The sequence below is a fragment of the Aedes aegypti genome, chromosome 2, assembly GCF_002204515.2.
Source record: "Aedes aegypti strain LVP_AGWG chromosome 2, AaegL5.0 Primary Assembly, whole genome shotgun sequence".
Taxonomy (NCBI): domain Eukaryota; kingdom Metazoa; phylum Arthropoda; class Insecta; order Diptera; family Culicidae; genus Aedes; species Aedes aegypti.
Genome location: NC_035108.1, coordinates 377,331,722 through 377,354,816, shown reverse-complemented (window position 1 = coordinate 377,354,816; position 23,095 = coordinate 377,331,722). Strand labels below are relative to the sequence as shown.

The window sequence follows — 23,095 nt, the reverse complement described above, 5'->3', positions numbered from 1 at the left end:
ATCGGACAAACCGTTTCTAAGTTATAATTTTTTGAAAATTATTAAGGATTTTTTTCTTAGGCCTTTCTCAAAAGTAAGGCTAGAGTCAAAATGGCGAGCCGATGATGCAAAAAGGCATTTTTGGGCATAACGAAAGCATGTGCAAAATTTCATCCAAATCAAAAAATACAAAACTAACCAACATTCGAATTCAAATGGATCCGCTCTATTTTAGTCTGAACGCAGCTATAGATAACATCCCTGTTTTTGATGTTGTGCGATAGAGCTATACAAATTTCTCGTTATTCTATCAGAAACAAGATGATATCCTTAAGGCTCAAGAATCCATCATTCAATCATTAGCAATCATCATAAATGGAAAACCAGTTTTTTTGCTCAAATTTAAAGAAATCCTTATGAAAATATATCGTTGCCATACAGAATTCAAGTGTAATGCAATGATACATTTTCATGAACATTACTTTGAATTTGAGAAAAAAAACTGGTTTTGAAAATCTGTAAAACGATGATTGTTATTTTCCTCTTAAGGTGTTCACTCCTTCCTCTATCAACATCGATGGTGTCAAAGTAAAGCAAAATAATCAAAGATCTGCCTCAGCCTACTTCTCCACATACCGTGCTGCATCGAATTGCCGGTCGCTTTGAAAGTCGGACACTGGCCGTTTTCATGGTGTTTTAGAACAAATTCTGTTGTTTTTCGCATAGAGTCCATAGTAATGATGTTTTCATGCATAAAAGTTGTTAAAAAATATGTTGGGTGATTGAAGGTCGGTTTCCGGGATATAAGCATTCGTACATTTCGAATCAACACGAATCAACACGGTATCCCTCCAGAAACAAACATTCTATCTATTCCAATGCTTCGTAAGAATTAATTGAGTTTATTAGGCTGTTTAACAGTCAATGAATATCTAAGTTAACGATAAATACAAAATATGGACGTTAATATAACATTTAACTTCTAACTTATATATTCAGTGAAGTTCCACATTCACAACCAATAATCCATCACACAAAATAAAATATGTATCAACGTCAAACACTACCTATTGCTTGAGGCACAGTACCGCCAACGGGTGTCCAACTTGCGTCGTCGTCGTCGACCGTATCGCTCATATCAATCTGATTTGCCAATTGGGTTCCCTTCAAGAGTCCATTACCGTCAATCGTCGTACTTGTGTAATCATCCAAGTCCCGGGAACAGCTCAAACTCAATTAGTGTCCCTCAAGTCATGTCCGTGTCTCTGCTGCCTTCCCGAAGCGGTATCAATTATTAATAGCCAATCAGCATGCGTATACTTTCCAATTACAATTTTCTATCGCCCGATGGTGATGATTGTCATTTTCCGTTCCGATTTTTCCAATTTCGTCATTACGTCACCGTCTATTATCCATTTCGGTTGTAGCCGTCAGCTAAGAAGCCCTCTCAATGGAAGCAATAGACAGCGTTTGGGGGGTTGTTGACCTGTCAGCGGTTTTGGGCGGGGATCGATAGGGAATTCTATTTCTACGGCTATTTAGGACATGGTCAGGGCATTATCTAGAAGAAGGCTACAACAGGCGAGTGGGTCTTAAAGCAGTAGCGAGTAAGGTTTGATGAACACGACAGACGAAGCTCATGCGCTGCACTTTTGACAGAGTGGTGAGTAGTTTTTGATGAGTATCATCATCCGGGGGAAAAGCGTCTAATCAATCGATAACGTTACTTACATGCATCGGAATGCGCTGGTTCAGGGATTTGTTCTTGTTCTTCTTCAGTGAACAGAGCAACAGTTCGCGCATTCCCTTGCGGAAGTTTCGACTGAGGAAGGCGTACAGCAGCGGATTGACACCAGAGTTGAAGTACGTCACCAGAAAGGTGAGCGGCGTGAACAAGGCGTTGAAGTTCGAGTCGCCCTGGTAGTCCGTAGACCTGGAAGGAAAAGAGTTGGAAACAATGTTCAATGTTTACCGTATTAACAAATACCATGATATTAACCCTGTCACCGGCAACACCCACGTGAATTAGTCGTAACAGTTACTGATTATTTGTACATGTAGGACAGCATTTGACGGTGTAACAGTTAAGCGAATCTCAGCGAAGAATCTAAAATAGAACACTGATAATGTAAGTAAACTGTATACTGTAACTGTGAACTTTGTAATATTAAAATTATTAAATTACAGCTTTGAAGCTGCTAAGTCTGCAACTGAAAAGAACGGTGTTTGTGCTGACCATCGGGAACAAACCCCTCTACTGAAAGCATCAATATTTACTAGAAAAAGTATTCAAATAACGATAATTTATTGGGTTTAGATGTTTTTGCACCTTTTTTTTAAAGTTCTCCATTGCCTTATCGATTGATTAAATGCTAAGTGTCAAATTCCGGCAGAACAAAATTTGAAAGGATTGCCAAATTTAAACTAGAGATGGGCAAAACGGTTCATTTCAGTGAACGGACCCGATCCGAATCACTCATTTTACTGAACCGGATCTTTGATTGTGCGATATTTGCAAGAAAACCATTCGCCAGAATGACATCCGCCAGATAGTACCATATGCCAGAAAACCATTTGCCAGAAAGTACCATTCCCCAGAATGGAACATCCCCTATATTTATTTATTTATTTATTTATTTTTTCAGATGAATCAAGTTTGCAATTGTAGGAGAAGTAATCGAGCGAGAGCTTCTTTAATTTTGTTAATATACTCAAAAAAGTATAGGGTCTCTTAGACACCTTAGACAGCTTCAAATATCCATTTTGGGTATTGTGGTTCTAGTATTCTAATTGTTGGACTAGGTACACATGACTTCCTTGCGGTTCAAAAAAATATCGATTTCTTGAACATTCAACGATCAACAAGCTTTATAAATATGAATTTAAAAGACAGCACTTATTTCTGAGGGACCATGGAACTAGAAAGAAGAAAACAGAAAATAGAATAGCAATTGAATTCATTAAAAGCTGCTCCACTATGTATAAGAGATACTGCTAACTGATGTAAAGATTTGATATTCAACATGACGGATAATAAAGTAAGGATTTTTTTTATAAATGTTGTCCTAGTAAAATGGTATTATGGTTTTGAAGATATCACAAGAGATTCTCCCTTCTTTTCAGCATAAGCTGTTCTTCGAATTGTTGTTATTTCTTAAGGACTTATTCATTGAATATATACGAGAATACAATATGCGTTGCAACTATTGTTTTACAGATGTAGATGAGATAATGTTATTTTATAATTAGTAAATTGTATACGATTTTCTTTCTGAATTTTTCAGTTTCAATCAGGGTTGCGATGGATCTTCTTCGTGAACAATGATCGACGCATCTTCGCGATCCAACATTCGCCAAAATTCATTTTTCATTTTTGCGTCACGAAGAGCATCGCAAAAAGCGAACGGATGCAACGTCGAAGAAGCAAAATGAACACACCGATAAGTGGTTCGCGAAGCCTCTCCCCTCGTAGGATTCATTTATCCACGTGCTGTTCATTCTCGTGATTCATTGCAAGGTTGCTTCTTCTCGTAAAGTCAAGCAAACACTCCACGCTAAGCCAGCTCCACGCAGCGCATGTGTTAAAACTACACAGAATGAGGCAACCAATGCAGAACTGGCTGACTGAGTGAAAATTCTGAGTAGGTCGCACTAATTCTGTGAGTTGCCGACGTTTTCGCCTTCGGCTGTCCGAGATCGATGGAAAGGGAACTGTCAATGATATCCCGCGTGGCAGCAAACAGTTGGCCGTTGGTAAGATGAGGAGTTTTCTGAGATGTTTTCAAGCGAGAAGCCGGAAGGTGGTCGCAAATGCGAAAGTTTTTTCCCCATTTGCTTCCGCTTCGGCTATTGAAAATGAAAAAATCTCTGAAAATCTTTAAAATTGGAATGTTTTTTTTTTAATGTTTTCAGAAGCAAAACAAAAATGGAAACGAATTCCGCATTCCAAGCGTTCCTCCTCTGTGCGCAATTCACTCATTCAGTTTTGTTTACCACCGTTTGCACAAAACTGTGTACAGCCCCTTTGCACAGAATCTGTGCTGCACGAAAAGAGGCCAATTTTGTGCGCTCGGCACTCATTTTTGAGCGGAGCAAGTTTAGCGTGATTGTTGCAAGCCCACATGAAGATGATCGAAATGAATATTTTTCTGTTCTTCGCGAAGAGCAGGCGGCGTGGATCGTACCGTTCACATTACCAAGCGATGGAAAATCACCCGATGATAGCGTCGGGAGAAACAGCGATCCGAAAATGAAACACGAACGAATGAAGCGCCCGAACGGATGTTTGTGTTTATTCGCAGATTCTGTTTTGATGCCTACGGAAATTCATCGTGCCTCGCGTTTCCGATCGTTGTTCAGCAACATTGGTTTCAATTAAATTTAATTTAAAGTTTTACAGGCAATAATGGTTTGGAATGTTTCACAAGTGGTTCTCCCTTCTTTTCATCGGCTGTTCTTTATAGTTTTGTTGCTTCTTAAGGGCCAGTTTATTGGATATTTACAAAATTTCGATATACGTTGCAATTATTTGTGCCATCTGTTCGATGAAAATCAATAATTAATGCCTCTACTCTCTAACCAACATTTACTATAACAACTATCAGGAGCTTTCAGACAAATAAGGCAGTTGAAAATTTAATAAGAACATCTTTTATATGAAGAATGGAGAATTCATATTTGCCCCGAACCATATCGAGCAGCGATAGGCAATTACTCTTTTTTGAATACCAATATATCATTTCCCGAATGACACTTTTCCCCGCATTCCATTCTGCCGAATAACCCGAAATTTGTATGGATCATGGTATCATAATAGAACCACCCCCTTCTACACCCCCCCGCCATTGAACTATCACGTAGTTTATGGACGACCCCAAAATAGATGCAGTTCAAAATGGATAAGAAACAATCTTCATATAAAGAGGACGAGCTGTTTAATTTTCTTACGGTTAATAACGTGCATATAGCAGTTATTACCGAAACGTATTTAAAACCTGGATCTAAACTCAAAAGAGATCCTAACTTTTTTGTTTATCGTAATGATCGACTTGATGGTGCATGTGGGGAAGTTGCAATCATCATTCATAGGCGTATAAAACATCAACTGTTATCGTCATTTGAAACTAAAGTTTTTGAAACTTTAGGTGTTTCTGTTGAAACACAGTTTGGTAAATATACTTTCATAGCTGCCTATTTGCCTTTTCAATGCTCTGGACAGCAAGTTAATTTGCTCAAAACTGACTTGCGAAAATTGACTCGCAATAAGTCAAAAAATTTTGTCATTGGTGACTTTAATGCCAAACATCGGTCATGGAATAATTCTCAAAGTAATTCCAATGGCAGAATTTTATTTGATGAGTGCTCTTCAGGTTATTTCTCAATTCAATACCCTGATAGCCCTACATGTTTTTCCTCTTCTAGAAAACCATCTACGATTGATTTGGTCTTAACTGACTCTAGTCATCTTTGTAGCCAACTGATTTCTCATGCTGATTTTGATTCTGATCATGTCCCTGTTACATTTCAAATATCCCAAGAAGCGATTCTCAATCCTATCAGCTCCACTTTCAATTATTTTCGAGCCGACTGGAATATATATGAAACATTTATTGACTCTAATCTTGATGTTAATATTCCCTTACAAACAAAACTTGATATTGACAATGCTCTTGAAACTTTAACAAATTCTATTGTTGAAGCCAGGAGCATTGCCATTCCAAAATGTGAAGTAAAATTTGAATCCGTGATTATAGACGATGATCTTAAACTCTTGATCCGTCTTAAAAACGTGAGGAGAAGGCAATTTCAACGCACTCGTGACCCTGCTATGAAAATTATATGGCAGGATTTGCAGAAAGAAATCAAGAAACGTTTTGCTCAATTAAGAAACAAAAATTTTGAAAATAAGATTTCTCAATTGGACCCTGGCTCTAAACCCTTTTGGAAATTATCTAAAATTTTGAAAAAACCTCAGAAGCCAATACCGGCATTTAAAGAGGAAAACAAATTATTACTAACTTATTGTGAAAAAGCTCAAAAACTTGCTATGCAGTTTGAAAGTGCGCACAATTTTAATTTAGGACTTACTAGTCCAATTGAAAATGAAGTTACTCAGGTTCTTTGTTAGATTCCAGGTTACCGCTAAAACATTTTTTGGTTTCATAAGGCAAAGATATGAATTTCAATCCGATTTATTGTGGCGAATTTTCATAAGTTCCTATGTATTTCGATAGTACATTTGCCTGAGTGCATGATAACACTGATCTTTTATAAAAGTAATATAAGTTGTAGAAGTTCAACTAGAGGATTCCCAAGCCAACAAGGGTTCGTTCTGTTGGTTATAACTGATGGTGCTGATTAATGTTATAAACATATATAATAATATGATGAACTAATTAATATAGCCGATATTTAAACTATAGATGCATGCACAAACTCATCAATGTTTCTATACCACATCAAAGCGATTTACATATTATTTAATGGAAACCGGATTCTGTACTATACCATTTAAGCATTACAGTATTGGGTGCCATCATAGTTTCAAAATTCTGTATCTCCGCCATCGTTACATATATTTCCAGGGATAAATCCACTATTGTTTCCTGGAAGCCTTAAGGAATTCTTCATTGAATAACTACAGCCAGCAATTCCTTAACCAAGATTTCCAAAGGTTTTTTGGCACATATTGAATGTATTTTTCTAAAGATTTCACCAAGGACTTATCTACGCATGTGCTTTCAGTGAATGAATAATTGTTAGCATAGGAATTGCCCTAGGACATTTTTACTGGATTTTTCAAAAATTTTTAACACATATTTTTCAAAGAATTTTACAGGTAAGGTTTTCTTACATCAGGATTAGTTCTGGGAAAAATATATATATATATATAATAAACAAAGTGATCTAAGAAACAGGCTATGTCTCAGTTGGGATGTTACGATTTTTGAGAATAATTAAAACAATTTCCAAATGAAATCGGGGGTTGAATAATACTGAAAAAGTCCCATAATGAACTTTTGGAGTTATTCTTGTAGAAATTGGTTGAGGAAAACCGGGGAAAAACACGAGTAGAACATCTGAACAACACTTGGATGAATTACTAAAAGAATGCGATTCATAGTGAAATTATTGAAGGAAAGCTGTATGAAAGTCTTGAGGAATTCTTGAAGGAAATTTTGGAAACATTCCGTTAAAATTATTGGGTTATTTTAAGAAGAAATATATGCAATAATTTTTGAAGTACCGTCAAATTAAATGACTTGCAACAAATGATAATTTATCATTATACTTCATTATAATACACAAATATCAGAAGAAAATTTGTCGGTTTTACAATACCTGTGACCCACAATTCAAGTAGTGGATACAATTGAAGCTGTTATTGTAGTTATTTTTACAGAGCAAACATAATTCTTTGAAATGTCATGAAAACTGATACTTGATAATGGTTCAATCGTGGCCTAGATTCATGAGATGGTTTTAATTTATCAAATTACATGATGTATTTATAAGCAATAAGTAATACTACAACGCATTTTATTGTACAAAATTGTAACAACAAATTTTTAATTAGAATAGTTTTTAAAAATGATCCAAAGCTGGAAGATTTACAACACATACCTTTCAAGAAATTTGGAGTTATAAAAAAGTGGAATACTTTTTTTGCAAATGTACATCTTAATCAAAAAGGTGATTCTTTATCAATTAACTATTGTTCAGTATACATATAGGGCCATGATGATTGCCGCCTCACTTTCTCATATAAGAATAACTCATTTACTGCAGGACTTCCTCCAAGAATTTCTTCAAGGATTTATTCTGAAATTCCGCAAGGGTTTCTCGAATAATGTCTACAGGGATTTTCAAGGGATTCTTTCAGAGATTCCTTCAGGTGCTTTTTTTCATTTCCCAATCATTCCAGTGATCTCTCCAAGAATTTGTTTAGGAAGAACTTTCGATCACAATCGTACTTTTAGAGCAGTTCCGGCAGAACTCCAGGAATTGCTCTAGAGAGACCTCCACGCATTCCTTCAACGATTTCTTCAGGAATACTTCCAGAGGCTCCTCCGAAGATTTCTCCAGAATGCTTTCTATAGGGCTTCTTCTGGAGATTTTCACAGGTATTTCTCTACGGATGCATCCAGCATAATTTCTACAGTGAAGAAATTCTACAAGAATTCCTCCAAAGATGCCTTCGAGGATTCCTTCATTGAATTTCTAGGGATTCATCTGAGAAAATTTCTACAAGGATTCCTTCTGAGATTTGTTAAGCATTTTTTCAGAAATACCTTCAGGGATTACTTCAGAAAACTCTCTTCGTGGATTCTTCCCGCATCATAGGATTCTACTCTTCCCGCATCATAGGATATATGCAGTAAAACATACTTGCCATGATTTGTATATGCTTTTTTTTGCACCAGATTCAAAAATGTTGCCTGCTCAGAATATGAATGATAAACCTGATAAACTTATTTAACAGCTCATAGGCAAACACCATGATCAATTGAATGAATTGCTGGATTTTTCTTTAGAAATCCCAATATAAATTTTGAAGGGCTTATACAGTCTCATTTTTCATCCAAATGAACTTTTGAGATAACACTCAGAATCAGAATTGGATGAGCGGTATGGAGCAAAAACTATATTTTGTACCACCCTGCTACATGTAGTAAAGGGGATCGTTTTCAATTAATACATTGATATTTTCATATAATTTAATATTAATTTGAATGTGAAGCTGTTTGAAACGGTATTTTTAAACACCAGGTTTTAATAAATTGCCAATCAATTAAATTGCCTATATGTGAGCCATTGTACTCCACGGACAAAGAGCACGCATTCCAGATAGACTACTTTCATTTCCCCGTTTTATGAGCTTCGATACGGTAATTTGTTTGCAAACATTTTGCCCCAAAACTGGAAATGCTTTCAACAACGTGGCCGTTAAGTTGCAATAATTGTTTTGCGTCGTTGGAGATCATTCAGTCGAACCGGAAAACCAATTGAAAGTGCAGTCATGTGATGCACATCAATTTTAATTGACGCCTTTGTTGTTTGTTGGTTACCTTCCTAGTACCCATTTTGACGTTTTAATCTCAGTTGCTGATTTGTGCTGAGCATTTAATCTTTAAAGCGATCATGCCATACTCTATCTCCCACTTCAGCACGTTTCAATTATGACCGCCCAAACTATCAATCGTTTGCCGTTGAGATTTGCGCCACCATCTGAATTGAAGACTGGAAATAACGGAAGCATGGGGGTGAAAAGTGAATCATGCTAAATTTAGCACTCGTAAAATGAAACTTACACGGCATATGGTAAAACCAAATACTGTCATAGCGCTGAGAGTGCGGCACCAATTTTCATCTCTATCATTTTGCTACGATTCCAATAAAACTAGCCAAAACTTGGTTCCACACCCTACGTGCCTGTCTGGTCTGGAAGCGGAAATTAAAATATTGGAAAAGTCTGGTGCTCTGACGACGATGGCGCCTGCAATAGAGATTACTACAAGCGGGGTGGTGTGTCGTGTTTCAAAATAGAACACCGCCACCAGACATGTTTTCATTGGGTTCGTAACTACCGTTAAGTCACCAGTCACCGTGCGGGCTCCATTCACCGTGCACATATACAAATTCCTACAGAATATTCATACAATTTTCACAAATTATTCTTTTGTCAGCAATATAAGATAGAGCTGATAAAATGAAGTAGTTTTTGTCACAAAGCTTTTTGAAAACCCTTGTTTATGTAGTCAAAATCATATGAATTCTGTTTGATAATGAGATTTTTCAACACTCTTAGTAGAAACGCCAAAAATTACCATTTTTCATTTTAACGTTAGAGTATAAAATTTTTCAAAATTTCAACAAGTTTACCCTGTGGATACTACTAGTTAGATGTATTTCATCGTATGAGCAATGAAATTTTATGCAATTTATATTTTTTCTTGTGTTTCAGTCAAAACCCAAATGCACGGTAAATGGACCCTTTGCAATATGTATGGTTCCCATTACCGTGCATTACTGTAAAAAGCTTAAAATTATTCGGTAATACTAGATTTATTGTTATGTCGTGATTAAAAAACTTCATATTGAGTGTTTGAGTGAATATGAAATGGTTTGGACAATACAGTCCAACCTCCTATAATGATTTTTAAAAAAAATATTTATTTAGTAAATTTTTATACTTTTTATGGTTTTTATTATAAATGAAGATTTTAATGCTCTTAAAAATGAGTGCGCACACTACTAGCAACATAGTTGCTCCATTACCAACGTTTCTTCAAGATACAAAATTAAATCATGACGAAAACTATATGCACGGTGAATGGTGCACTAGTGTGCACGGTAAATGGTGACATAGAACGGTACGAGGCGACCTTAACATGACATTTTCAAACATATATTTAGAGTATTTTTTGTTATCCAACACTAGTTTAATATTTTTTCCTGAATTATTATATAATTGCACGCTACGTAGTGGTATTCTAGTATGCATCAAATTATTTGGAAAAGTTATACAATTTATTGAAGTGCAAATTTTTTTTAAATGCACGGTGAATGGTAGCTTGACGGTACTTGGTTGACGTCGAATATACATGTCGTCGGGTATGTGTATTAACGTTGTAATAATCGCAATGTCTAAATGCAAACATTATTTTGGTTTGATTGTGAAAAGTGATTCAAGGGTACGCCATTGTTAAAAAATACCTTTTTTTTTTCTTTCAGGCATTTTGTCTACCAATTTTTCGTCTCTTCGCCATCGAAGCCGTTTTGACTAAAAAAAACTATAAACTATTATATATATTATTATTATATTATTATTATATATAAACTATTTTCTTAAGGGCCCATCTACAAATTTCATTATCCAAAAAATCCAATTTCGAATTGCCCGGGATGGAGCAGTGAGAATTCCAAGGTGATAGTTAACGAGTGATTTGACAAAGCTTGGTGTTTTCTACTTATGCTCAGCAATTTACCGGGTTTATTGACCAAACAGCCTCTGTATAACTAAAATTAAAAATTGAAAAGTGTTCAGTTGAATGAGAACTTATGTTCTCTAAGGTTGAATTTAAAGTTTAACGTGACAGTTGTAGTTGTTGCCTAAAATAGAAGATCACCAGCATTTATACACTGAGGGTATCTGTAACATCCAAGCAGTCATTAAATCTGCAATCAAACCCTTGAGAAGGTCACTCAGGGAGTGAGGGATGCCGCACCACCGACGACCTACCATCACCCATTTTATTTCTTCCCAGATCACCTTACGGTATTTCTTCGGGGAGGGGTCAGTGCATATAGCACTCAACAAATTTAGCAGAAGTAGCCTAGACAAACTGCTACTCCTAGCCGTCTTAAACAATGTTATAGCTAAGGACCAGCCTCGGCAGGACTAAACCTCTGCAGCGCTGCAATTCTAGCATAATGTGAGTCAGCCGTAGTTACTGCATTCCAGCACTTGGTATCCGCACGCAATCTCTAGTTTACATTGCCCGGGTACGTGTCCGCCCCGCATGTAGCGAGCATGTGATCTCTCACAACAGTGTAACGCGGGCAACGGAACACGACATCCTCCACTGCTTCCTCCACAACAGGATAATTGGAGCATGCAGAAGATTCTGCGTGCCAGAACCTATGCAGGTACTGCCTATAGCAACTATGTCCAGACAAAAACTGCGTCTGGTGGAAGTTCACTTCCATATGGTGTCTTTTATATCAATCTGACACATTTGGTATTATCCGATGGGTTCATCAACCTTTCGTGGAGTTATCCCATTCCTGCAGCCCACCCATAAGTGTTGTCTCTTCACACGCGTTATGAACTCTTCTAACACCTCTATGGTTTAAGCATTGAACATCTTCCTTGGTGATGTGCATCATCCCGGCTATGATGCACACGGCCTCTTTAGAAACTGTTCGGTATGCGCTTGCACATTATCTTATTCGTGCTTTTCAACCGCTTTAGGTTTCTGATCGTTCTAAACGCTTTTAACCAGATTTGTCTTCCATACTTCAGTATGGATAGCGCAACGCCTGTAGAAGCTTGCGTATGCTGACAATTACAGAAGAGCTGTTGGAGATCATCCTCGAAAGCGCCGCTATAGCCATAGATGCCCTTTTATTGGCACAGCCCACGATTGAACCTTGAGGTACTACCGCGGTAATTCGGACGCTTTTTTGCCCCTCCTCTGTGTCATACAGTAGAATCCTACTATCAAAGTAGCTTTCTACAAGCTTACACAACGGTACCTTGAGGCGATGAAGTGCGTGGGCTACCGCTTCCCAGTTTGAGCTGTGGAACGCATTCTTCACATCCAGAATGATTACGCTCTTTTTATGCTCGATTGCCATCTCAGCTGTCTGAACGACCGACTGGATTGCGTCCAGACTAGATTTACCTTTCTTAGTTATTCTGGTTGTTAACCAGGCTGTCCACAACTTCCGTGTACGGTAATAGCCTGTTGAAGATCAACCTCTCCAACAACTTGCCCATCGTATCTAGTAGACAGAAAGGTCTATAGGCCGACGGGTCACCTGGTGGTTTCCCGCCTTTGGTAGTAACACCAATTTCTGTCACTTCCATACATCCGGGAAGATTCCTTTATCTATGCAGCGTTGCTTCGCGGTTCTGAGAATGTTCGGATCCGCGTTGACTGCCGCTTTTAGGACAACATTCAGGATACTGTTGGGTCTAGGTGCCTTGGTTTGATGCGAATGATTTCAAGACTTCTGCCAGCTCTTCGTTCGTCACCCTCGCCATAAACAAGAGGTGCGTCGATGCTATATAGAACATCTTCTATTAAAGTATCATAAAGCTAACTGAAAATTATTAAATTTAGCTGGAACGCGAATAGTTCTTTTTGGTCGGCCAGCAGTGTTGCCACATTTTTTCGAATTTCATCTGTGTTTTTGGCCGAAAAAATCTTTTTTATCTTAGGTCAACCTTCAAAAATCTTGGTAAAAATCCGTATTGAGCAAAACCCCAAAAATTATATTTTTTAGATCAACAAGAACCTTTGCAAACGTATCATGGCTGCATTTGGTATGTCAACAGTTATTATTTTGAACCGATTCTACTAAAAGTAAATTAGAGATGCATAATTGTGTCTAAAAGTTAAAAATACTTAAGTTTTTGAGAACTGAGTTTTCCGGATTTATTGACTTCTGACTGTTTCACCGGAACACCGAGTTCAACTGCTCTTGCCGAAGCAATTTCTTCGGCTCTGCAAAGATCGATCGAAAAAAGGAAGCTGACTTTTTTGATTCATTCCAATAGCGCTTGTGTATTCCATCCAGCTCTTCTAGAAGAAGTCTAAATTGTTGGCCATGTCGCCCTCCAAAGGACAAAAAGGCAACGGCACAGGTACTCCGGATGCACCTGGCTGCTGGGTGTTTTGAGCTGGATCGACTGCTCTCGGGGTGTTTATAGACTGCACACGAGTATAAAACATCGAACATGAACCGACATTCGACAAAACTGACGCCGCTGCGACGCCACGATCAAACACGAACCGGATCTCTTCGTTTGAAACTTCCGCGATTTCAACTATGCCGCCAGAATCATTCAGAAGCACAAGCCAGTTTCTGACCCTATGTTTTATTGTTTCATATTAAACAAGGATTTTATAGGGTTTCAATGCTAGTAATGGACCCCTTAGTAGCTGAAATCCATTCTAGACGCTTTTCCGCAATGATATCTCAGACGCATATACGTTTTGTGGAGTCTAACATCAAATTCAATGTCTTTACTTCATAGTACGTCTATGAAACATACAAAATCATTCGATTTTTCCAGCGAAATATGCATTTGAAAAACTGTTGTCCGAATGCCTATTATGGACCCTCCCGGGGTCCATAATAGGATTGTTTACAAATTTGACGTTGCGTATTATGGACCCTCCATTTGATTCCCATGTAATCCGGCTCGCTGCCGACGAGCCTATTATGGACCCACCTGGAAATGCGTATTATGGACCCTCTTATGTGGTTTCATTTACAAAACTGTTCAAATGTCTGTATTTATGCGTCTCAAACCAAATATTTTGCCTGAAACTGCTGACTAACAATGTAATCGAAGTTCCCCCGGTGGATTTTCATAGGAATAAAGTTGCTTTGAGTATTAATTTTATGTTTTTCTGTAGGGGGTCCATAATACGCAAAGGGTCCATAACCGGCATCGACTCCCTATATTCAACTTTTATTAACAAACTGTACTTAGCGATGAGTACCGCGTTAGCTCTAAAACTGTCATGGCGCTAAAACATGATGTGGATGTGTATGTGTTAGTAGTGTTATACAAAGGTAGTATGAAATGTGTTATAAACAAGGGGTACATCGATGCAATATTGAACAGTTAGGACTATAGAACGTTACGTCGATAATCGATTCTGCATCATTTCTGCGGAAGGTGCTCACGTTTGCCATCTCTACATTTAATGCGGTCTTGACAACCTCTTTGATTGCTGCAGTGGCTACTCCAGTACACTAGCCAATCATTAAAGTCACCAGCTATTACTATGCCGATTAGCTAGTTTGGCCAGTGTTTGGATTTTGATCCGAATAAACCGATCGAACCATATTCCGAGAGTGTAACGTTCCCGAACCATACGGTAACCAATATATTTTGGACCTCCTGGGACATTTTCCTGCAAATTCCCCAGTTTAAATCGAAAGATTATCTCAATTCGCATGGCATTTGGAAAGATAGGGCTGTTCCACACTTGCATCAACCGTTTGTACAAAGAAAATATGTTTATTTTATTTGAAAATAATTAAAAAAAATCGGTTCATCCATGCAACCGTTACAACACGTCCCAGTGAACCACGTATCGTATAAGAATGTGCATCCAAAATCACATATTCATGCGTCCAAAATCAGAATTGCACAAGATGCCATATTAAGCGTTATCAATGTCAATACAAGTTGTATATAAATCCCCAATACGATTCATAAAAAACAATCTGTGTTGACAACAAAACATGTTGTATATAGTGCAACATAGAATCACGTTATGTTATATAATTTGACAGATCATATATCAATCCAGTAAGCATCGTATGAAATCGCAATAACTTAGCAAAAATTGCCACCCAAACTTTGTCTATCTGCTGAGTAGAAGCATTAACCTAAGAATGCTAATGTCGCTGCTGTTCGTGTTACCAACATCTAGTTTGCCACGAACTGACAGCCTGAGTACCGGGCATCAAAGTGTCAAATTAATTATAAAAACATAAACAACGACAAGGCATTGAACACACAATGAAAAACCATAATTAAAGGTAATAATAATTAAAATCAGTTTTATGACAATAGCGCTACTAGCGTTCTACTACTAATTTTTCTATTATCTGCTGACGATGGGCCTCAAAGAACAACAAAGTATGTGTCGCTGTACATGAAACATGTATAAACATTGGCAAATAATCGCTCTTCGAACAAGTAAACCTTGGTGGTACAGTGGTAAGGTGCACGATTCCGGATCTAGAGGTCCCGTGTTCGAGACTCGCTGGAAACTTTTTTTTTATTTTCTTCCAAATTTTGTGGCATCGTATATCTGATCGCAGAAAGTCCGAAAAAGTCGTGTCAAGTACGCATATAGCCTCCACTTTGGTAGGTATATAGCCTTTTCGTGCATTCTATACGATTGAATTGATTCGTATAGAATGATATACAGCAAAAGTTATACCAACCAAAATGTTCACTGGGGTTACACACAGAAATTGAAACCGTCAGCTTTTTTACATATGTAAACAAAAACTTTTTTCAAATTTCTGTACTAAAAGCGTAGAATTTCTTCGGTTTTCCATTGTCAATCGATTGACATTGATTAGACTATGGGCGAGCGTATTATACAACCAGTGTCATGGAATTTGTTTCCACACGATAAAAAAATGCCGGGGGTCCAAAATATATACTTTGAGGGTCCAAAATGTAGTGGTGTGTCCAAAATAATGAAAAAGTGCTTCACAATTCAATTATTTTCGACGTTTTTTTGGATCAAACATGACCGTTTGTGCATTTTTATCTCGTAGAGGAAGTTTTTCTCTACATTTTGACATGTTCTTTGACTTGGTTACGTTGTGCAATCAATTAATTGGGACAAAAAACTAAAATCACTTCCTTAGAAAGTCCAAAATACGACCGTTTTTCTAACAGTTCGTGGCACATCGCATTCGGAGAGCCCTATGAATGTCAACATTCACTCTCTCGTTTGATACGTGGCACGAGAGCGTCCAAGAGCTCTCACAGACTGCAACTGTATGGAGCCATTCGGGTGATTTATGTTTTGCATAAAATTGATAATAACTTTCATATTTTCGAGTAATGCATTGAAGGCTGCATTATTATGTATTGATATTATTATTATGTATTGAAACATTGAACACCCCTTTGGTTGTAAACATAGTACAGAAAATGGAAAATATTCGCCTCTGTTTCTTGATCAGAATAAGAGTGGGTTAGCGAATGTTACAAGTGTTGACACACAGTGATCGGCGCCAAGCAGTGGGTGGTGTGTGTCTGTCTTGTTTTCGTTCATGGCTCGTTATCTTCCACGAATGATAAATGTCATGCGTGTTGTATGGATGCAGGCGGATAAATGGGATAAAATTATGGCTCGTGAGTCAATGATCGTTAAATTTACCAAAGCCTGAGTTTGGCTATCATCCTCTCGATCATGTGGGAAAATTCCTCATTGATCACCTTGGGGCGCATAACAACTGCAGTAGAACGTTAATCTTTGCTATCGCAAAACTGTCGTTGCCGTTGTCTGCTGTTCAGCGTGTTTCACCTCAACCGTTTTGGTAACGAGGCCTCGCTTAAGTTCCTTCCATAATCTTCATTTTCGAATTCTTCTTGATCTTCGTTTTCGGGTTTCTCTATACTACCTTCTTTCCCACTCGTGTCCACGGTTTGCTACTGCTTCATTTCTATGGAAGCGCTGCCCAGTTCGGGCCATTTCGTAGCTCGTTTCGATGGCCTTTTTGGCCTTAGACGTTTTTTTGCTTTCAGTATGGATCGCCTAAGTGGCCTTTTCGACTTCTGCCTTGTCGAGTAGTACCTCGACTAGTAGTCTTGCGTTGTTTTCAAATTCTTACTGATATTGCTTTAAAAGATTAGCAAACTCGATTATGATACCATAATAGATGGAGGCCATATTAGAGTTGATACATTTGTTGCCACCGTTTCAAATGTTAGTCTTGATTTAAAAATACTTGGAAAAAATATAAAAAAACGAATCTTCGGAAAAGAATAAACACTATTTTTTTCAATTTCCCAATGACTGCTCAGCCAATATTCAACGTAACGTTATCTCAACTGAATCCCATCCAAACATTTGTCCTTGCCTCTAAAAATAGAGGAATCTCAACGTCGAGATTTTTTTCTGCACTCTACTTCTTCACCGTACAAAGTTGTCACCATTGTGCTCGGATAAATTCGGTGTCACCATCAACCCGAATTCAAACAAAACCCCCACTCACCAGTATTGCCACATCTTGCGCGCATGGAACGGTAAATTGCACAGGGCAAACGTTAGCACAACCACCATCAGCATCCGAATGACGCCCCGTCTCGCCCTCAGCACATTGTTGGACGAGTGTGACACCTGGGTCAGCTGGGTTCCGTGCCGCTGGTGGAAACTGTTCTGCGACCGCCATGTCGTTACCACAACCTTGTCCGATTCGACCGAAACCTGCAAATGAACAAGATAGACAGACAAACGGACATAATTGTTGGGTGCATCGTCTCAAGCAATCGAACACAAGCTTGTGGCTGTCAATTGAAGAACAAATGCTCTGTCAATCTGGATTTGAGTTCCCGTCGTTTCCGAGGAGGAAACCTTACCTGACTTTCGGTGACTCCGACAGCCCTTTTCTCGTACTTGCTGCTCGGTTTTCGATTGAAATTGTTCGAATAGTTGGACGAGGTGGTGTTCTGCAGCGCGATGTGTCGCTCTAGCCCTCGGGAGCTTTTCCATAGTGCTATCGCTATCCGACTGTACAGGACCTGGAAAAAAGGACAAAAGGATAAGTCACGATAGGTAACAGTGGCTTACAAACTTTGACAATTTACAACAGAATTTGGTACGCTGAGTTTGAATATGTTTTCAGAATTTTGAAAAATAATGCTGAGATTTAAAGTTGTAGAACAAATATTTCAGCATATGAGAATTCACACTTTGTTCGTAAAATTTAAGCAATGTCAAAATTTTTAAAAAGCATGAATATCCGGTAAGAAGTTATATCAATTGGTGTGGAAAAAAAAAGTTATTTTTTTATTAAAGGATAAACATTTGTTAAAACAATCCTGTACGAATTACGATAGTTTTGTAAACGAATTCGGAATCAGTGGGCTAAAATCTAGATAATCTAATGGCTCTATCATGGAAAAAGTTTTGATTTAGCGGCCTAGTGTCATTGGCATGGATTTTTTGTTTTGTACTCACCGTCATGACCAGCAGCGGCAGCAGATAGAGTAAGGCAAAATTGATAATATCGAAAAGCTCCGAGTTGAACGCTTTCCGATTGATGATGCAGATGGTTTCCAGCTGGTCATCGCCGAGATTGTTGGTTATCGTCCGGACGAAGATAAACTTTGGCACCGAGTAGACAGCCGACGTAATCCAAACGGCCACAATCACCAGCTGCCATCCATCCGAGGGCGTGGGAAGATAATAAAGACAAAACCATTAGAGTTATTGGCATGTTTCGATCCTGGAATAGAAATGTGATGTGGATGACATATGGAATCGGTAGGTACCACCCGTGTTCGAATTTTCATGACCCATTTCAATTACTTTGTAGGAACTCTTCGCAATCGCACGAACAACTCCAGATGACATGGGTATTTGTTGTAAAATCATACTTCTTTCTGAGCGGATGCGTCCTGACAGAATTATATGTGCATTGAATCCTTCCACAACTTCCGGACTGAGCGACTGTCTGACATGGCAACAATATCTAGCCATCCTGTCATCAGCACAGGGGAATTGAACCGTATGAATGCAGTTCAGTGTCACACAAAGTACCTACCAGTGCACTGCTAGAATGTTAAACTTCTCTTCACTTGGGACGAGACCGGCACAATGATGATGTTAGCACTATAGCTGGCAAGAAGACGATGATGATGATCAGCTTCATAAAATGCTGACTCGTAAGAAGCTTTGCTTACTGCTCGTTCAACTCGAATAGCATCGCAGCTCTCCCAAATTATGTCGGGCGCTTGTTGCTGGGTCACAAGTGCACCGAACGGATGTTTCGTCAGAGACTATTTGATCCAGGAAATTTGCAGCGCTGAGATGATGTAAGTACAAAAAGTGGTTCACGGAAGGCGACACCAATGACAGTGAGTTGGAAAAGAAGCTTTTCTGAGGTTTCCGATGGAACAGCGCACAGTGGCCCAAAGCTGGCCAAAAGTCAAAAAAATGAAGTTTGCAAATTCCTTCTCGAATATTTTTCCTTGATTTCTTCAGTATTGAATAACAACTCCCCAAAGTTTCAGATCGATCGGTGTATATTTCGATTTTTCACAGCATGTGACCTGGAGAGATGTCAGCTGAAATTGACCCTTTTGAGTTTTTCAAATTTCGTGAAGGTTGTTCTGTATAAATTGCAGTTTCTGTACTAAATCATGACCAAATCTTTCTCAACCGGTCTCATTCGAAAGAATATACCATAGGCTTTGTTTTGAAGATATTTCAAACCATATTTGACATGTTAACCATTTGAGAATGTCAAGAAGTGTATAACATGGAGCTCCTTCAAAAATAAGGCATTTTTTCAAAGGTAGTGCAAGTTATCTGGGAAACGCTCTAAAATGATCATTTACCCCTCCATGTCTGGCAAATGTTCCGTAGTATTCGATGTACTATGGCTTCACTTGCGCTTTTTTGCGCCAAGATAAGAAAACATATTTTTAGTTACACTGTGAATCAGCCCATAAGACCATCAAACTTGTTATGAATATTGCATTTTTTTCCATTATAAGCTCCCGAATAGATTCAAAAACCACCTCGAGCTTGCGTAAGATATTTAACTTCAAATTGGAATCGAAATAATGACGTTTCATTCGATTTTGATCTGAATACGGATTTCATTGATTGAATTAAAAAAATGAGCTATTTTAAACTAATTCTGTCAAATGTACTGGAAATATCGATATTCTGTTTCAGCGACTATTTCTATCAAATTACGTCTAAAAATCATGTTTTGTCATATAATTAGCATTTTTTAACGTTTTGAGTGATAATTGTACTTTTGGCCAGCATGTGTATGGGATGCGTCCACTGTGCAGCGAGTTGAACATGTAATTTTGGGAACGGTTTCTGAGAAGTTCAAGCAGAAACGATATTTGACGTATTATAACGACTTAAATGGCTGTAGTGTGACATACTGGTAGTCAGTTTCAGGAAACAGGAAAGAGAATTGAAATGCTTTCAATAAAAAATCCATTAATATAATTATATTAAATGAAGCATCAAGCAAACCAATTGCAACGGACAAAGAAACCGGTCCTTTGTAAGTTTGTGTTTTATCAGTAACGCTAATAAATCCATACTAATTCAGACATTCACTGTACTGCCGTTTTACGCATAATTGTCCCATATTACTCATTGCTGTATAGTTTTAGAAAACTCTTGCAAACATGTAACTTTGTTCGGAAAGTCAATGAAACGCAAACCAAGTTAATTTGTCCCATTGTTATGCCTACTCACAAATTTCATAACGCTGAAGGGGGTGAGTGGGTGTCATTATAATGTTGCAGCTCATACAAAATATGTAGAATATTCATACAAAGAGCATTACAAGGAGGTGGGTGGGTGTCAGAAATTGCCAACTTTGGCATTATGAAATTTGTTAACGAACCCTGATTAACCAGCTACTGTATTTCTACGAATAACTGTCACACTATTCAAATCGCAGCATTAATTTCGAATTAAATATTCAATAGGGTAGAAGTACCAATTATGGCAATTGTGGGAACAAAAACAGATTTTTCTCATTGTTTCACTAGAATATAACGGCCAATATTCACAGGAATGATAAACCTATTTGTTTTTGATGGTTACTAAACCTTGATAGAATCATTCGTGCAATAAGCTTCGAAAAATGAACATTTGAAAATTTTGCCTCACACATATGTCACCTTCTTAGCAGTTTGCTAAAGGACACCCGTTACAAAATGTATGTTTTCATCCGGTAAAAGAGCTTCAACCGATAAATGTGTGTTGCCTAGCGAGAACAAATGAACAAATTTGACTGGTGAGCAATTAAATCTACTGTTTTAAGTTGGAAATCGTGTTATTTCCACTGTGTCGAAGAGTGTATGAGAGCCCAATTATGGTGATACTCTGGAGGCGGTATGATTACATTTTTTGATCAGTGAAATAAAATAAGTAAAGCTATTTTACGGGTGACTTCCACGACGGGACGGTTCGGTAAGGCATTATCTTCATGTTTTGTACTCAATTAGGGTGCCGGTACCAATAGTTGTAATGTAGATTGGACTATGGAATAAAACGTACATTTTTCGATAAAAACGACATGTGTTATTTTTGGTGGATAGATCGCCTCTAGTTTAGTGGATTAGCCAAATTTCAGCATTTTATTCTATCAAAAAGTAATATGAATAATTAAGTTTACGCAAAAAATTCACTCCCTTGCACCAATAGTTGCCGTCGTGTTCCAATTGTGGATCGACGGTTGGAAGCAGTATTTAAAATGGATATATAAAAATGAAGAAAAGTCCCAGAGATGATCGTTATGCTCCATTCGAAAGATATTAGTTGCTGTTCCGAGGGAAAAAAACCTATGTAAAAATTTACCATTTAGTTTAAAATTCCTTGTATCACTCCCGAACGTCTACTACTGGAGCACTAGCGCAACTACTGGAACACGTGTACTAATAGTGGCTCAAGCTATTTTATGTTAAAAAATAGTTTTATCACTCTTTTTATATTTTTTCCCAAATAGTAGAGGTTGAAATCTTTCTGATGACGCCAAAAGATCTCTGTTAGGGCTTTTCGTTATTTTGTTATAATTTTTCATAGCTTAGGTGGTCCACTAATGGCACCGGCACCCTTATATGTTCCCTACCATATGAATTATTAATTTTAGTAATATCAGCGTTAATAGCTGAAATATTTCATGAGTCATATTTTTCCGTTTTGACCCAATCTCACCCCCTAGACCCATTGTCACCCCCGTCGACGGTATTATAAGTGTAACTCGATGTCTCCACTGGTCGATGTCACGGGTTGTGCTACTTTTTCAGAAGGTTTCCACGAACGCCAGTTTCCTGAACGCCAGTTCCCCGAATACCCTGTTTCCTTGAGTAGTCTACTTATCCGACTGAAATTTTCAGGGGTGGGTTGTTCTTCTGTGTGTATAGATTTTTATATTAGGGAGAAGTGGGACAAAATGACCGCAAAACATGCAAAATCAGTAAAACTGCTATACAGTGAAACCTCCATGAGTCGATATTGAAGGGACCATCGACTCATGGAAATATCGAGTCATGGAACAGAAATTCTTTGGAAAGCTGTTTCAAGGGACCATCATAGCAACCATGAAATTTGTCTTCTAGTATGGTTCCATGAATCGATATCGAGTCATGGAACATCGACTCATGGAGGTTTGACTGTAGTTATAGTAAAAATGCATGGATTTAGTTGAAAATTGGCATGATCACTCTACGTTATGTAAACTTCAAAATGAACATGATGTTTGGATTAAAAAATGCTCTAAATCAAGAAACACCTGTTTTTCATAAAATATTTAGTGATTTTCACTTCGAGTTTTTTCTTATCAACCAAACAAGATCGAAAAACTAAATATGAAGTTCTGTTGGGCAACTCAAGGACTATCATTTGAGGTGTAATTTTGGAATGCCGCTTCGAAATGTTTTTGTTGTAGTGTTTGAAATTAAGCAGGTAACCAAATTACGATAAATACAACCTTAAATCATATCAACTATCTCATAATAATCTATATTTTTAAGGGACCTATTTGACAAAACTTATTTTTTTTAATAAAGGGAAAGTAGGTCAAAATGATCCCTAGTGATTTTGTGACGAAAAATACACAAAATCACAAAAAAAAAACTGCT

General features: G+C 37.8%; 1 protein-coding gene across 3 annotated transcripts in view; it reads right to left on the bottom strand.

Moving 5' to 3' along the window:
• LOC5565305 (trissin receptor) overlaps nucleotides 1–23,095 on the bottom strand; it is a 307,255-nt gene that overhangs the window by 26,636 nt on the left and 257,524 nt on the right. For all 3 annotated transcript variants that reach the window (XM_021846795.1, XM_021846797.1, XM_021846796.1), the window contains 4 exons: nucleotides 18,435–18,632; nucleotides 17,834–17,995; nucleotides 17,470–17,681; nucleotides 1,711–1,912 (listed from right to left, as the gene is read on the bottom strand). In XM_021846795.1, coding sequence (XP_021702487.1) covers nucleotides 1,711–1,912; nucleotides 17,470–17,681; nucleotides 17,834–17,995; nucleotides 18,435–18,632 — 774 coding nt within the window. The remainder of the gene's footprint in view (nucleotides 1–1,710; nucleotides 1,913–17,469; nucleotides 17,682–17,833; nucleotides 17,996–18,434; nucleotides 18,633–23,095) is intronic.